The sequence below is a fragment of the Scleropages formosus genome, chromosome 6, assembly GCF_900964775.1.
Source record: "Scleropages formosus chromosome 6, fSclFor1.1, whole genome shotgun sequence".
Lineage (NCBI taxonomy): Eukaryota > Metazoa > Chordata > Actinopteri > Osteoglossiformes > Osteoglossidae > Scleropages > Scleropages formosus.
In genome coordinates, this window is record NC_041811.1 from 922,010 (window position 1) to 937,371 (window position 15,362).

Sequence of the window (15,362 nt, forward strand, 5' to 3'; positions counted from 1 at the left end):
GAAGGGAAAGGACGAGGGTCATGGTCAGGGACAGGTGTGGGTCAAAGAAACGAAGAGCAAATGTTGTTCTTGGGGTTGATCCGAGGTCGTCGAAGAGCAAAGCAGTGCATTCAAAGGCGGAGAAATCAGGAGCTGGGACGAGGAATCAGGAGCATGAACGAGAGCGAGAAGTCGGGCAAGGTAAAGATGCAGTAAGGAAACACAAAGGCGACTTGTTTCAAAGAGATTCTGTAACCTGGGAACGGTTGTGCGGCTTTTTATATTCGATCCCGCTGATACCTGCCAGGTGTGTTCGGCTGGGGTGTGGTTGAAGGAGTGACACCTTCTATGTGACCTGTTAACTAATCATCTCTGTGTTGATAGTTGTCCACAATGGCTGAAGGTCTCCCTGCTTCAGACAGGAATGATGAAATCAAGGAAGGTGAGATATTATAATAATACATTTAATGTGTGAAAATCAGGCACAACCTTAGTGATTTTTTTCTCCCCTGGGAAGATGTAAAGAGCAAGTTTCCCATTCATCTTTATTTCCAACTAAATCACGTCTACACCAAATTAAAAACATATATCTGCACCAGCATACTGTGCATTGTAATTGGACACTGTGGGAATTTAATAAACCCACATTCTGGACACGTTGGAACAAATAAACTACATTCTGAAGAAAGATTTTAAAAAATTTACCAAGCCTGTTTTCGGAGTAAGGACATTAAACCACATGTTTTGCTTAAAGAGCATATGATGAATTTTTAACTGTTGATATTTACAATGTGTCTCTCACTCACTCTATGGAGTCACAGCAGTAGAGTGAAAAATTTGATTCTCTTTTCTTCTGAGTGACAATACATTAATGGAACAGTTTTATTTCCGTTTTAAAATTGCAGTTCAGCATTTTCCAGATACTTCTCTAAAATGAGGCACAAAACATTAAATTAAAAGCACAACAGACAGAAATAGGGATTAAATAGTTATGAACACTGAAGCCCAGCTTGTTTCTTTCATTGAAAACTTAATGATTGACCATTTTCCCTCCTCCATTCCAGGTGTCCAATATGTGAACAGTAACAGAGCGGATCTCATTCAGTGTGTTGTGGAGGTCATGCCCATTGCTGATGAGCTGCTGCAGAGTAACACGATCCACAAGGAGACATACAGTAAACTGAGGAGTGTTGGGACCAGTCAGGATAAGATGAGAGAATTGTACATTGCCCTGGATTCTGGAGGTGACAGAGTTAAATCTGCCTTTTACACATCACTGAAGAAGAACTGTCCTTATCTGGTTATGGATTCTGTCTCTACAGGTGAGACAGTGTGTTTGTGTGTGAACATTGAAACATTTACACATCATTCTGTACTGTCTGTGTGGGACTTGTGAAGGACTTGCAGTGTTTTCTGTCTGTATTTCTTTATTTTCCTATAGCTGAAACCAAAATAAGATTCCATGATGATCATGGCTCTGTCAGTAAGTGTGTGCACATGTGTGTGTGAGAGACTGTGAAAATACAGACATTAAGACTAGAATCAGATGGTCTGCAATTTGTCTTAGACTTCTTTTTTCTTCTGTAGCTGAAAGCCAGAACACAGCTCAAGATGATCTGAAAGACAGTCTCAGAAGGAAATATGAATGCATATTTGAAGGAGTGGCTCTGCATGGAAATAAAATCTACATCAACAATATCTATACAGAGCTGTACATAACTGAGTGGAAAAACAAAGGAGTCAATACCGAACATGAGGTGCAGCACATTGAGACTCAGTCCATGAGTCAAGCTACAGAAGAGACCAAAATCCATTGCAATGACATTTTTAGATGCTTGACCAGTCAAAACAAATCAGTGAGAACTGTGCTGACAAAGGGCATTGCTGGTATTGGAAAGACAGTCTCTGTGCAGAAGTTTGTCCTTGACTGGGCAGAGGGAAGAACAAATTGTGACATTCAGTTAATGTTTGTACTTCCTTTTCGGGAACTCAACTTGATAAAAGACAAACAATACAGTCTTCTTGGGCTATTTCATTATTTCCATCCTGAAATTAAAGACAAATTATCAAGTGAAAAGGCTATAAAGCAGAAAATAGTGATAATATTTGATGGTCTAGATGAAAATTGAGTTCCATTGAATTTTGATCATATGAACTTTTGTGATAAAACAGAGCCAACATCAGTGGATGTGCTAATAACCAGTCTAATTAAAGGCAACCTGCTTCCCTCTGCTCTCCTGTGGATAACCTCCCGGCCAGCAGCAGTCGGTCAGATCCCTGGAGAGTATATTGACCAGATGACGGAGATACGAGGGTTTAATGATCCTCAGAAAGAGGAGTACTTCAGGAAGAGGTTCAGTGATCAGGACCTGGCCAACAGGATCATCTGTCATATGAAGACATCAAGGAGTCTCTACATCATGTGTCATATTCCAGTCTTCTGCTGGATTTCAGCCATTGTTCTTGAGCAGATGTTGGGAAAAGACAACAGTGGAAAAACTCCCACAACTCTCACACAAATGTACACATGCTTCCTTCTCATTCAGACTGGCATGATGATGAAAAAGTATTCGCTGCAAAGAGAGAAACAAATGATAATGAAACTGGGCAAACTGGCTTTTAACCAGCTGCAAAGGGGAAACCTAATATTTTACGAAGAGGATCTGAACAGATGTGGGATTGATGTCACAAATGCTTCAGTGCACTCTGGGTTGTGCACGCAGATTTTTAAAACAGAAGATTTAATGGTTCAGAGGATCGTGTACAGCTTTGTGCATTTGAGCATCCAGGAATTTCTTGCTGCTTTATTTGTGTCTGATACATATAGAGAGCACAAAAAGAATCTGCTTGACCAAAGTCATTTTAGAAGATTTAAATGGTTGTTCCAAAGGAAGAACTTATACCATTTGCATAAGAGTGCAGTGGACAAGGCCTTGGAGAGTAATAATGGACACCTGGACCTCTTTCTCCGCTTCCTGCTTGGCATCTCACTGGAGTCCAACCAGAGTCTGTTAAAAGGATTGCTGACACAGACAGAGAGAAAATCTGAGAGTATCGAGAGCACAGTGAAGTACATTAAGAAGAAGATCATGGACAAACTTCCTGCCGAAAGATCCATGAACTTGTTCCACTGTCTGAATGAGTTGAATGACAACACTCTGGTGGAGGAAATCCAAAGATACCTCAACTCAGGAGATATGTCAGCACAGCAGCTCTCACCTGGTCAATGGTCAGCTCTTGTCTTTGTTTTACTGACATCAAGAGAGGAGCAGGATGTGTTTGACCTGAAGAAGTACACCAGATCAGATGAAGGGCTGCTGAGACTGATGCCTGCGGTCCAGTTCTCCAGAAGTGCTCTGTAAGTATTTCAAAGAAGGGTCCAGAAGTAATCTGGAATAATGACGATCCAGCAGCTATTATTGAACCAGCAGTTATCTATAGGGTCCTGCACATGGTTAGTATGTAGCTGGTAGAACAACAGTCAACTGTACATGATGATAATAAGGTATGGGTACCGCCTTCTGCCTTGCGCCCAGTGGTTCCTGGATAGGCTCCATGTCACTGTGATCCAGATCAGGATAAGCGGTTCATCAAAATGGATGGATGGCTGGAGAGATGTGTCTACATGTGACCTACAGACTATTGATTCATTATATTCCAAATCAATCTAACTTTTCTGTCATCGGTGCTGACATTAACACTCTCCTAACCTAGAGTTAAATCACTATGTCTTTACAGAACAAGTTCTATACTCATCTGAAACCATTTGCCTAGATTTAAAGCTGATTTTGCATAATTTCTGAGCATGAGCTATGTTTAAATACTGAGCTGAATGTTTTGTCAAGATTAAGTCTTCTGATTTCTTTGAGGAGCAATGTTTTAAGAACCTTATATTTTCATTCAAAGTCATTTGAAGTATTTGACCTTTCCAGACTTATTTGTATGTTCACTTGACCCATTCTGGAGGATTCCCTTACTCAAGAATATTACATCAGTATTCTACCTCTGTTGGTAATTGTTGTGCATCTGCCTGTGTGTTTCTGGTTTTTCAACATCAGGCACTTGATGCGAGGTGACAATGGATGATCAGGTGTCATTAAACAATATAACTACCATACATTACAAAATGCTGAAGATGGTGATGTTTGCTTATGATTATCAAGCTACAGCCATCCACAATTTATGAAATTAATCTGTTCCCAAAAAGAGTGTAGATACTGAAGTTCCAGATAGTGAAAGCCTGTTTCCCATTATCTGAAATGGAAAAAATAATAATGTGGTTCCAGCCCATTCGAAAACTCCAAACCAATTTTCGCAAATATCATTAACTCACTGTAAAAAAAGCTATATGACCATCAATGCATGATTTGAGCAAAATATAACATACACAGGGGGTGCGGTGGCGCAGTGGGTTGGACCGCAGTCCTGCTCTCCGGTGGGTCTGGGGTTCAAGTCCCGCTTGGGGTGCCTTGCGGCGGACTGGCGTCCCGTCCTGGGTGTGTCCCCTTCCCCCTCCGGCCTTACGCCCTGTGTTGCCGGGTAGGCTCCGGTTCCCCGTGACCCCGTGAGGGACAAGCGGTTCTGAAAATGTGTGTGTGTGTGTGTATAACATACACAAATAAAACATTTTATGGTCATCATACACTGAATGAGATAATTGTGTTTGTACAAACCCCATTTCCAGAAAAGGTGGGATATTTTCAAAAATGCAATTTAAAAAAGTATTTAGTAAAATTCGTAAATTCTCTTGAACCTTCATTTAACTGACGAAAGTACAAAGGTATTACTTTTAATGTTTTGGCTGACCAACTTGATTGTATTTTGTAAATATAAGCAAATTTCAAATCTGATGCCATCAACACACTCCAAAAAAGTTGGGACAGAGGCAAAATAAGAGTGAAAGTTTATAGAATATTCAAGTAACACCATTTTGGAAGATTCCACAATAAGCAGGGGAACTGGTATCTGGTGAGGGTTTCATGACTGAGTCTAAAAGGAGTATCCACCGAAGACACAGTCTTTGCAGACAAGGATGGCTCATGGCTCACCACTTTGTGCCAGACTTCATGAGAGAATTGTCAGTCAGTTCAAAAAGAACATTTCTCAATGCAGGATTGCAAAGGATTTAGGTCTTTCACCATCTACAGCACATAATATTCATGTAACTGTGAAAAGATTCATGGATTCCGGAGAAATCTCAGTGTGTGAATGGCAAGGCATGACCTTCGAACTCTTAGATGGCATTACATGAGAAACCGTCATGCTACTGTAACAAATATAGCCACATGGGCTCGGGAGTACTTCAGCAAACCATTGTCACTTAACACAGTCTGCTGCTGCATTCAGAAATGCAACCTGAAACTCTATTATGCAAGGAGGAAAGCATACATCAGTTCTATGCTGAGATCTCTGGCCCTGAGCTCATCTCAGATGGACTGAAACGTCATGGAAATGTGTGCCGTGGTCGGATGAGTCCACGTTTCAGCTTGTTTTCGGGAAAAATGGATGTTGAGTTCTCTGTGCCAAAGACGACAAGAACCATCCAGACTGTTAGCAGTGAAAGGTGCAAAAGCCAGCATCTGTGATGGTATGGGGGTCCGTCAGTGCCCACGGCATGGGTGACTTGCGTATGTGTGAAGGTACCATTTATGCGCAGGCGTATATTGGGATTTTAGAGAGGCATACAGTATGCTGCCATCAAGACAACATCTTTTCCCAGGAAGTCAATGGTTATTTCAGCAAGACAATGCCAGGCCTCATTCTGCACGTGCTACAACAGGGTGGCTTTGTGGACACAGAGTGCATGTGCTTGAGTGGCCTGCCAGCAGTCCAGATCTGTCTCCTACTGAAAATGTATGGTACATCACAAAGAAGAGAATCAGACAATGACAACCATGGACTGTTGAGTAGCTGAAGTCTTGTATCAAGCAAAAATGGGCAAAAATTCCACTTGCAAAACTAGAAAAATTAGTATCCTCACTTCCAAAATGATTAAAAACTGTATTTAAAAAGAAAGGTGATGTAACAGTGGTAAACATGCCCCTGTCCCAACTTTTTTTGAATGTGTTGAAGGCATCAAATTCTGAATTTGTTTATATATATAAAATACAGTCAAGTTGGTCAGTGAAAACATTGAAAATCTTTGTACTTTTGTCAGTTAAAGAAATTCTTTTTTAAATTACATTTTAGAAAATATCTCAACTTGTCTGGAAATGGAGTTTGTAGGTAGATGGCTTGTATACAGTAGAAAGCAACAAACATTAAGTAATGAAATTTAAATAAATAAATAAATGTAGATAACAATTTAAAGCAGAAAAACCTGGTAAATTATTAGAATGAGCAGTTACTGTAACTCACTACGTGAATAGAATAATGGTAAACTTTAAATTCATTCACACATTTTCACTAACTACTCATTTTGAACAGGGTTGTGGTGGACTGGAGCCTATCCCAAAGTCACTGACTGTTACTGTCAATCAGTCCTAGGGGAGCTACACACACACACACACAGACTGAAAGAACATGCAGACCACACACACTGACTGAGACCTACGCATGAAGAGCTCAAATGGTGTGAGGCAGCAGTGCTGCTCGCTGTGCAATCATGCCACACTCTCACCAACCAAGTATTATAAAATATAGAAATAGTTTCATTGTTTCATTTACAGTATTCAGGATTTTACAGCAAGAGTTGCTGATCTTATGTTAAGAAAGCTTAAAATATACACATTTACATGACATTTATTCATTTAGCAGATGCTTTTCTTCAAAGCGACATACATCTCATAATGTACGTAGACAAAACACACACACACACACACACACTTTCTGAACCACTTGTCCCATATGGGGTCGCGGCAAACCGGAGCCTACCCAGCAACACAGGGTGTAAGGCCAGAGGAGGAGGGGACACACCCAGGACAGGACGCCAGTCCGCCGCAAGGCACCCCAAGAGGGACTCGAACCCCAGACCCACCAGAGAGCAGGACCCGGTCCAACCCACTGCACCACCGCACCCCCTCTATGCAGACAATAATATGTCCCAAACTTTCTCAACTGGCAGCTAAAAATAATATTTGTTCCTATTTAGGCTGAACCAGTGCAGACTGACAGAGAGATGCTGTGAAGCTCTGGCCTCAGTTCTCACCTCAAACTCCTGTTCACAACTGAGAGAGTTAGACCTGAGTGACAATGACCTGCAGGATTCAGGAGTAAAGAAACTCTCTGCTGGACTGGAGAACAAACACTGTAAACTGGACACACTGAAGTTAGTACGAATGGGGAATAAACACTGTCCATGATCAGTAATGTCAGTGATAAGACAATGTTCAGTGTGTGTCTCTTCCTGCAGACTGTCACTGTGTCGAGTCACAGAGGGAGGCTGTGCTTCTCTGGCTTCAGCTCTGCGTTCAAACCCCTGTTCACACCTGAGAGAACTGGATCTGAGCTACAATCACCCAGGAGACTTAGGAGTGAAGCTGCTTTCCTATCTACTGAAAGATCCACACTGTAAACTGGAGACACTCCAGTAAGTACTTGTGTGTGTGTGTGTGTGAGACTATCATTAAAGCTTAATACAATTTTAATATTATATTGGATAGAGAAATATATTAAATGCACACACACACACACACACACACACACATTTTCAGAACCGCTTGTCCCATACGGGGTCACGGAGCCTACCCGGTAACACAGGGCGTAAGGCTGGAGGGGGAGGGGACACACCCAGGACGGGACGCCAGTCCGTCGCAAGGCACCCCAAGCAGGACTCGAACCCCAAACCCACCGGAGAGCAGGGCTGTGGTCCAACCCACTGCACCACCGCACCTTTATTATATTAAATGCATTTAAAACAATTTTTTAACTTGTCTTAAAACACACACACATACTGTCGACACCCGCTTGTCCCTGGCGGGGTTGCGGCAGGCCAGGGATACACCACAGACAGGACGCCAGTCTGCCACAAGGCATCTCAAGCATGACTCGAACCCCAGACACACCAAAGAGCAGGCCCCGGCCAAATCTGCTGTACCACAGCATTCCCCCATCTTAAAAAAACAGTTTTCAAACATCAGTGTCAGTTATCACATCTGTGTCTTATTACACATTTTTTCTTATTACACAGAACAACCGATGAACTTCAAAGATTTTAAAACACACTGAATATTTCATCATGTCAAATGTTTGAAACAATAGAATTTCCAGGCTGAACCAGTGTGGACTGACAGAGAGATGCTGTGAAGCTCTGGCCTCAGTTCTCACCTCAAATTCCTGTTCACACCTGAGAGAGTTAGACCTGAGTGACAATGGCCTGCAGGATTCAGGAGTGAAGATACTCTCTGCTGGACTGGGGAACAAACACTGTTAACTGGAGATACTGAGGTCAGTGCTACTGGGAAATAAACACTGTACATGATCAGTAATGTGTGTATCAGTGAGAATACATTGTTCAGTGTGTGTGTGTGTGTGTGTGTGTGTGTGTGTGTGTGTGTGTCTCTACAGACTGTCTGGCTGTTGTGTCACAGAGGGAGGCTGTGCTTCTCTGGCTTCAGCTCTGCATTCAAACCCCAGTTCACACCTGAAAGAACTGGATCTGAGCTACAATCACCCAGGAGACTCAGGAGTAAAGCTGCTCTGTGATCTACTGGAGGATCCACACTGTCAACTGGAGATACTGCAGTAAGTACTGTGTGTGTGTGTGTGTGTGTGTGTGTGTGTGTGAGTGACTATTGCTGACCCTCGTACATGTCACAGGGCTCTGAGTTTCCACACACACTTCATAGACAGGCTGTGTGTGTCTCTCAGTCACTGTGTGTCCTTCTGCTTCTCCTACAGTGTGGACCATGGTGGACAGTGCAGGATCAGACCAGGACCAAGGAAATGTAAGTGTGTTTGTCCTGAATAGTTGCCTTCAGAGATGATGGTGTGTGTGTGACTTCCTCCTCTGTGTCTGACTGATGTGTTCTTCATCACTGCTGTGTCACTGATGTCAGGACACTTGGGAGTGTTTTCTGAAGGAGATCAGATCCACATCACTTGCTTACCCTGATGTTTATTCTATACACATATAACACTGTTGTCGATGAACATCAGCTGCTGGGCTGTATTTCCACTTCAGCGAACACACTGTACTCTGCTCTACAAATCACACACACATAGCTATTATATGCATGAGTGAATTTTATGTTATCTACCTGTTTTCTTCATCTCAGCATTATGCTTTGTAACGTATTTTACTGTGAGGTGTGTGTAAGGTTCCTGTGTTGCAGCTGATCTTTTCAAGGTTCTGAAATAATGAGGCACAATAAATTGAACAAGCTGGTTCACTGCAGTTTTCACCAAATGTTCTCCATCACAGATACACACACTTGCACATCTGTCCTGTGTATTTTTCTACTGCTCAACCTGTCTTATGTCCTTGTACAAGACATGCAGACCTTCCAAGGTCTTCACCCAGTTGCACTTGGAGTTTTACCAGTAGCACAAACACACTGTTCCAGAAACTTCTACAGCAGGACATATCACAGACACACATGAAAAGCATACAGAGATAAATAATTAATAATATAATAGAAATAACAATAGGAGATAAAGTCAATGGAGTTAAAATCAGAATCAATGTAATAGTCAAATAAATAATTTGTAATTAGATTAATAATTGTAAAAAATCAACACCTATGAATTGAATTTAACAGTAGAAAATAAATGGAAACTTATTACTGTCATATTTTTTCCTGGAGTTATTTGAATGCAAGTGCAGAGATTTTCTAGTAATCCAGAGCAAAGGTGAAACCTATATACAGCTGTGTGTGAGGACACATGGTGAGTTGAACACCGGTATGTTTCCGACTGTCAGCATCCTGCAAGCGGGTGCACAGTGGTGTAGTGGCATTGGCCTGTGGCTGCTCTCTGGTGGGTCTGGGGCTCAAGTCCATCTTGGGTTGCCTTGTAATGGACTGGTGTCCTGTCCCCCAGTGTTAGCAGGTTAGGCTCTGGTTTGCTGCGACCCCCACTTGGAACGTGTGTGTGTGTGTGTGTGTGTCCCCTGCCAGGAGCCCTGGTGGTCGGTCTGAGAATTTTTCCAGGGTTGTGACCCCATGACCAGTGCACACTGACCTCTTTCGTTTAGAGTGTTCTAGTGAGGTGTGTATTTAGGATTTACTAGGGTATTATCTCCAGGGGTTGTGACAATTACTGTAAAACTGTTCAATGTTTTATTCTGAGTTTGTGAAAGTCAATCTGCTGTGAATGCAGTTTTTTACTGTTGACACCTAGTTGTGTTCAGGATAAAATGGTTAAAGATAATAATTTTAGACATTCAGTGTACTGTAAGTTTTTAAATTCTTGTGAAGTAACTGTTTGAAAGTGTAAAATATTGAAATTGTCCTGCCCATCAGTGTCACGTCCCACGGGGTCACTGCCCCTCCTGGTCAGAGGCGGCGCCACTCAGTGCCGCTAGTTAACGCTTACCTATCACCTCACAGTCTCGTAGGACATGGAGGTATAAAAGGAGCCAGCGGAGCAGAACTACTTGCGGATTCTTAATCAGTGATTCTATTGTGCTCTCTTGGTGATTCGTAGTCTCTTGTTCCCACAATCTGTTTCCTAGGTGTGCATGTTCCAGTCCCGAGTGCCCGTCTCGTCAGTTCCTGCCTCTTGTTCTTCAGTCCTGGTCTATCGTTCCTGTCCGGTATTTCGTCACGTCTCGGGGTTGCGGTCATACTCACAGATTAGCGTTTCACTGTTCACCGTAGTTCAAACACCGTGTGTGTTTCCTGGTCTCGTGTTTCCTGTTTCACTTCCACCGAGTGTCTTACAATACGCACAGTACACTTTTAACATCACACTGCACGTGAAGTCATTTTATATTTCGTCTGTGTTTGGACGTAATAGCAACGCGCGTCCGTGTCGGACTCCCGTCCGGACGCTACAATCAGTTTGCAATGCTGCCTTATATTTACATACATGTAGTAACACAAAGTTAACAGTGAGAACTGAAAGTTCACTACAAAAACAAACTGTAATATGGTTTCATTTACATTTATTCATTCATGAGACACTTTTCTCCAAAGTGACATTGAGCTCAGAGAAAACAAATGTTCATCTGTAACCTGGTGACTGAATGATCACACAAGGTCAGCTGGAATTTCAGAGAGATTTAATCTTGGGCTCAGAGAGATATTTACTGTCCTGAGTTCCAACCAAATAATAAACTTCAGTTATTGAAATATGGAAATTTCCCAAAAAGGATATGTCACTAACATGTTATAAATAACCTGTAAGAATAAAATAATTAAAAATAAAATTAAATAATAATAAAAAATCATGTCAGTTTGTCTGATACAGATGCCCCTGTTAGCCCACTCTCAAACAAAGGTGCCTGAGTGGGAGTGAACTGAAAAGTGATAAGGAGATCAGACGCGAGTTAGCGTGTAACCGGTTCCGGCGGTGGCTTCTCATCTCATCTTTTGACAGAACCAGAGGTTCCTTTTCACTGCCAAAGGCATTTACAGGATCTATTATTGAACAGCATTCACACACTGGTCAATTATAAACTGTTCCGCAACAACCGAGCAGAACACAGAAAAAAAAAAAAAAGTTTTCGGGTGCCGTCTCTTTCCTTTTATACACCCAATTTTGAACCCACTACACCAATAGTAGTTTCACAGGGTTACATTAACAGAATTTGGTGAAATTTGTGTTTAATGTAGACATTTAACACTATTTTTACTGTGTTTTAACTGTGTCTCATCTGCAGACTACTACCAGCTCACACTGGACCCCAACACAGCAAACACACACCTGTATCTGTCTGAGGACAACACGAAGGTGACATGGAGTGAAGAGAAACAGAAACATCCTCATCATCCAGACAGATTTGACTGTTGGCCCCAAGTTCTGTGTGTAGAGTGTGCGTCTGGTCGCGGTTACTGGGAGGTTCAGTGGACTGGAAATGGGGCTCAAATAGGAGTGACTTATAAAGGAATTGGGAGGAAAAGAAACATTATTGACTTTGTGCTTGGAAACAATGACAAGTCCTGGGTTCTGTCCTGTACTAATAAGAGATACACTGTCAGTCACAATAAGACACACACTGAAATACCTGTACCCCCCTCCTCCAGAGTAGGAGTGTATGTGGACTGTGTGTCCGGCGCTCTGTCCTTCTACAGCGTTTCCTCTGGTGAACTGACCCTCCTGTACAAGTTCACCTCCACATTCACTGAGCCCCTCTGTCCTGCATTTTGGGTTGGTGTGGATTCCTCAGTGTTCCTGTGTGAGATGGAATAGAAGATACCGGTATCCTGGGTCCGTTTTGGTTTATTACCAATGTTTTATTGTTGGTGTGATTTAGACTGGGATGTATTCATTTTGTTTGATTTTAATGTTTCATTCAGGGAGTGACTAACTCACGGTAATAAACTTAATTACTAGCTGGATGAATAACAAACTGAAGTGGGACCCACTGATGGCGTTTACTGCTGGTCAAACTCTGCCTGAACTGTACAGCTGTTAACAACAGTGTTGTTAATAATCGCATACAATAAGACTTTCGAGCTAATTGCTCCAGGGTCTCTCTCCCGAACACATCACTTTCATCACCCAACATAGCAGAGAGCAGTGAACCGGACTCTTCCACATTTATTTATTTTTCATCAGTTGCCATTCCAACTTTAAAATGATCTGAGAATAAAGAATCCAGAGATGTACGTTCTATTAAGAAAAAAAATCAAATACTGTACACAAAAATGTATCATCAAGCATATTCACAGAGATGAAGACTGACCTGTCACCACCACCTTCTTCATCTCACTGCACTGTGAGACACGTGATCCTCCAGCACGGCTCTGAGGGTGTGGGGCGCCTGTGCAGATGTGGGTTTCAACGACAAAGCGCGCACGTGCGCAGGTGAGGCTGCGGCCGCAGGTGGCGAGACTCGTGCGCGAGCACAGTGAACATGGCTGATGAACGTGTTCGTGGGTTTTACACATATTTATGTTTATACATCCTAAACTTTGTGTCACTTTTATATGTGTGTATATACTGTATATATTTGTATATTCATGCTCATGTGAGTTCATGCTCTCTACAGTTTAGACAAGCACACCTATCAAGAAACACTTTTATTATTATTAAACTGAACCGCTACTTACAAAAAAGGGACCGACTCATAAGGTAAGTGTACGATGTAGCAACATTTATGTGGTAACACTATTTTTAAAAATTTGCTAGCTAGCACTGCAGCTGCAGTAACTTTAGCTAACGTAGCTAAGCCTAAGTTACGCGATATTAAGCTAACATTTGTTTCTCATGATGAAAGATCGCAGTACCTCAACTTCAACAAACTTTCACGAAATGGACATGAGTGAAATGTAGGTAAACAACACTGATTTTATTCTCCTCAACACCCTATCCTCTTGCGTTGCTCATTTGCGCTGAGCTTGGCTACAGTAACGGTGCTGAAATTGAATTTTCCTGCTACTACTTCTCCCTCCTACACACAGAGGATGTTTGTGCCATGCGGGTGGTTCGCAGCTCTTCAGTCTAATAGCATCGCACACTATGTACCTCATACAAGTTTGAGCAGCGAAAAAAGTCACCTGTCAGTGTGGTCAGAGTGCTTTGTACAACAGGGGTGGCCAGAGGGGTGGCCGAGCTTCAGTCAGGGGTGGCATTGGCCACCCACGGCCACCATGTAGCTACGCCCCTGGTGCTGAAGCTCGGAAGGAGGGACCCGTGTCACTCGGATCCAGCCCGACCTGCTCCACCTGACCGAGGGGAAACAGCAGCAGCAGTGTCTCCTCGCGGTGTCCGTTTGTGCCTCTGCTGCCTACCTGCCCTCCTTGTTTACCTCACCTGTCCTGCGTGACCACACTACGCGGCAGCTGGAAACACTTTCCTGACAGACACAGGTACACTGGTGTACACTGGTACACAGATTATCCCCCCCATCCAAACTATATTAAATTTAATATAGCTTTTAAAAACAGACCAAATATACATCTGGACACAATGGACATTTCTCTGTAAAACCATTTCGGCACCAAAACTACAGGACAAGGACCACGGACAGAGTCCCATCATCACTTCCATCAAACGATCCTTCATAAATTCAGAACATAAAGCATAAAGGATAACAACACCTTCGTCAGTGACAACGAATATTAAACAAAATACATCACACACACACACACACACGCCCGACAGCTGTTACTGTCCAATCAGCGATACACCAGTCTTGGACTAGATGATTACAGTCATTTACCGCACCTGTACACTGAGTTCCAAAATTACCACACACAGCACAAAAATCTTACCACAGTTACAACCCTGGTGTAACACATCAGCACATACTTCTTACCCTCCGTCCTCCAAAGTCTCACTTAATTACAGCATTTGTCCTCCCTGTGCACTGTTTTACTGTAGAGTTAATCATCACTCCGGGACTCATAGCCAAGGAGGTAGGCAAAAGTACCGGCTGGGGGAGCTGTCTCCGTCCTGGAAGAAAATGCGTCCAAGGGTGGCTCAGGCCACACGGATGTTATGCAGGATGCCGCTGCAGGTCTGGGTTGTGGCTTCAATTTGCTGAGAGAAAGACTTGAGTCAATCATCACTCTCAGACTCTTAGCTGAGGAGCTTGGCAAAATGAGTGTTGCTACTTTTGGAACCAAAAGTTATAGGTTTGAATCCCACTTCTAGCTGTAGTACTCTTGAGCAAGGTTCTTATCCTAAATTGTTTCAGTGAAGTTATTCACTTGTACAAATGGATATTGCAGGATCCTGGGGAGAAAAGCATCAGCTGAATGAATGTAATTATTTTAAGTTTTTATAGAATATAATCCATGAAAAATGTTGGTAAAATGAAGGTGCCCACTTGACAACCCAGGCAAAGTGCTCACGGTGGCTCCCGGCAAGGAGGATAGTACATATCCATGATGTGGGCTGATTTGTAGGTGGAGGGAGATATTCTGAGGTGGGCTGAGCGGTATATAAGGTCTTAGGAGGGATGGAGTACTGGTGGCATGGTTGGTTTGTGTCCAGCCCTCTTAATTTTGGGACAAGGGTTTGAACATCTTTCCCTGTGTATTATTGTATGGTATTTTCCAGCTTTTATTGAATGTAACTTTGCAGTAAAAGTGACTTTGGAGCTACAAACAAATCAAAATATGAAAAGACTTCCAGTCCCTCTTGTGTTTGTAAGTTCAGGAGTCAGTGTGCATAAAATGTATATATTTCTAAATATATTATATATTATTAAAGGGAGGGGGTGCTGTGGCTCAGCGGGTTTGGATGGGTCCAGGTTTCCTCTGGGTCTGGGGTTCAAGTCTTGCTTGGGGTGCCTTGTGACGGACCGATGTCCCATCCTGGGTGTGTTCCCAACC

General features: G+C 42.6%; 1 protein-coding gene and 1 pseudogene across 1 annotated transcript in view; both read left to right on the forward strand.

The window, feature by feature from the left end:
* LOC108931913 (NACHT, LRR and PYD domains-containing protein 12-like) overlaps positions 1–12,270 on the forward strand; it is a 324,390-nt gene extending 312,120 nt beyond the window's left edge. The window contains 6 exon segments of the mRNA XM_029252810.1: positions 7,070–7,246; positions 7,331–7,507; positions 8,188–8,364; positions 8,485–8,661; positions 8,818–8,864; positions 11,741–12,270. Of these exon segments, the coding sequence (XP_029108643.1) occupies positions 7,070–7,246; positions 7,331–7,507; positions 8,188–8,364; positions 8,485–8,661; positions 8,818–8,864; positions 11,741–12,270 (1,285 nt within the window).
* LOC108931912 (NLR family CARD domain-containing protein 3-like) lies at positions 154–3,341 on the forward strand (annotated as a pseudogene).
* Positions 12,271–15,362: the final 3,092 nt, after the last annotated feature.